Genomic DNA, 2164 nt, shown 5'->3' with positions numbered 1-2164 from the left:
TATATATATATATATAAAAATATATATATATATAAATATGTATGTATATTTTTTTTTTTTTTTTTTTTTTACCAATCGCCTGTATATGCATTCATACTATTATACTTATTATTAGATAATATGTCCTTATTCGTTACTAAAGTCTGCTTATTTCTTTGTGATTCCAATTTTGAACACTGAGTTATTCGATGACCTAAACCACCACAATATGAACATCCTTTGACACCACCAATTTCTTTTAAGTTCAATCCTTTACTATCTAACATTTCTAAGAATGGTGGTATTTTTTGTTTAGCTTCAATAAGTAAAGCTTTTAAATCTAATAATATTGCTTCCTCTTGATTTTTATTTATAAAAGTAGTTGCTATCCCTGTTTTTCCACAACGTCCTGTTCTTCCAATTCTATGTACATAATTTTCTATATCTTTCGGCATATCATAATTTATTACATGTTCAATAGATGGGAAATCTAAACCTTTAGAAGCTACATCAGTACCTACTAGTATATCTTTTTTTCCTTCTCGAAATAAATTAATTGCTTCTTGTCTCTCTGCTTGTCCTAAGTTCCCATGAATTGCCACAGCATTCACTCCTTTTAACAATAAATATTCATGTACATCATCCACATCCTTTTTATTTTCGCAGAAAATTAAAACCGGAGGTCCTGTTTTTTGTAATACTTCTAAAAGATAAGATAATTTAAATTCTTCCTTTACATATTCTACTTCTTGTATGACATCCAAATTCGCTGCTCCTGCTCTACCAACATTTATAATAATAGGGTTAACTAATGTGGATTTTGCAAACTCTTGTATTTTTTTAGGCATAGTAGCACTAAATAATAAAGTCTGCCTTTGATTTGAAAAATGATCTAATGTATTACGTACTTCTTCTTCAAAACCTAAATCAATCAATCGATCAGCCTCATCAAAACATAAATATCTACATTGTTCTAGTGTCATTCGTTTTTTATTTAACATATCATTTAATCGTCCAGGTGTAGCTACTATCATATGTATACCTTTTTGGATCTCTCTTCCTTGCTCATATGCGCTAATACCTCCAATCATACATAACGACCTTAATGTGGGGAAATTATCCTTATATAAAAATTCACAAAAGTATTTTATAATGTTATGTGTTTGGGTAGCTAGTTCCCTAGATGGACATATAATCAAACCAATAGGTCCTTCGCCTTCTTCTAATTTACATCTTATTTCTGCTTCTAAACATTTCATTATTAAAGGTAAAACAAATACTATGGTTTTACCACTACCGGTAAACGCTATACCTATAATATCTCTTCCTAATAATATAGATGGTAATCCTTGCATTTGAATTTGTGTTGGCTTCTTAATATTTTTTTTTTTTAAACCTTTTAATATAGCTTTTGGAAATTTCATATCTTTAAAATTTTTTATTGGTGCAGGGATATCATCTCCATTAACATCAATATAAAAAATTCTTCTAATTTTTTCGACATAATTTTTTTTTAATATTTTATATTTTTTAGGTAATTTCCATATCGATTCAACATTTTCTTTATATACTATACCTTTAGCTCTTTCCTTAACCGATTGTAAAGGAGCATTTAATGCTTTTGATACTTGCGCCAGAAGTTTTTCTTCTCTTTTTCGTATTTCTTCTGTCTCATCGATTTCATCATTTTTTTTTTCTAATCGTATTTTATGAAATGTTTCTAATAAGGTTTTTCTAAAATCAATTTTAAAACCATTATTATTATCATCAGATATGTTATTATTATAATTATTATTATTATTATCATTATTGTTATTACTATAATTTTTATCTTCTTTATTATTTATACTATCATTAGCATCTTTTTTTTCTTCATGTTCATAATTTTTATCTTCTTTCTTTTTTTTGTTTTTCTTTTCTTCTACAAAACTACTTACTAGATTATCCATAAACCTTTTTTTTCTAACACTCAAGGGTTCATAAACAAAATCATCGCTACTATCATCTTTATTGCTTTCTTCTTTCTCATCCTTCTTTCTATTATTATCATATAACGAATTATCATTCATTATTATTAGATAAGTAATAATAGTTGAAAAAAGGCAAAAGAAATTACATCCATAAATAAATAAATAAAAAAAAAAATATGTATATATATTTATATATATATATATAGATATTTTAT

At 26.1% G+C, this 2164-nt stretch overlaps 1 protein-coding gene across 1 annotated transcript; it reads right to left on the bottom strand.

Annotated features, from left to right (window-relative positions):
• Positions 1-68: 68 nt before the first annotated feature.
• PRSY57_0527000 (RNA helicase 1) lies at positions 69-2048 on the bottom strand (the record flags this gene model as incomplete). Its single annotated transcript, XM_012906336.2, has 1 exon — positions 69-2048. One exon carries the CDS (start codon positions 2046-2048, stop codon positions 69-71), a length of 1980 nt encoding a protein of 659 aa, XP_012761790.2.
• Positions 2049-2164: the final 116 nt, after the last annotated feature.

The sequence above is a fragment of the Plasmodium reichenowi genome, chromosome 5, assembly GCF_001601855.1.
Source record: "Plasmodium reichenowi strain SY57 chromosome 5, whole genome shotgun sequence".
In the NCBI taxonomy this organism is placed as follows: Eukaryota; Apicomplexa; class Aconoidasida; order Haemosporida; family Plasmodiidae; genus Plasmodium; species Plasmodium reichenowi.
This window is presented reverse-complemented; position numbering and strand designations above follow the sequence as displayed.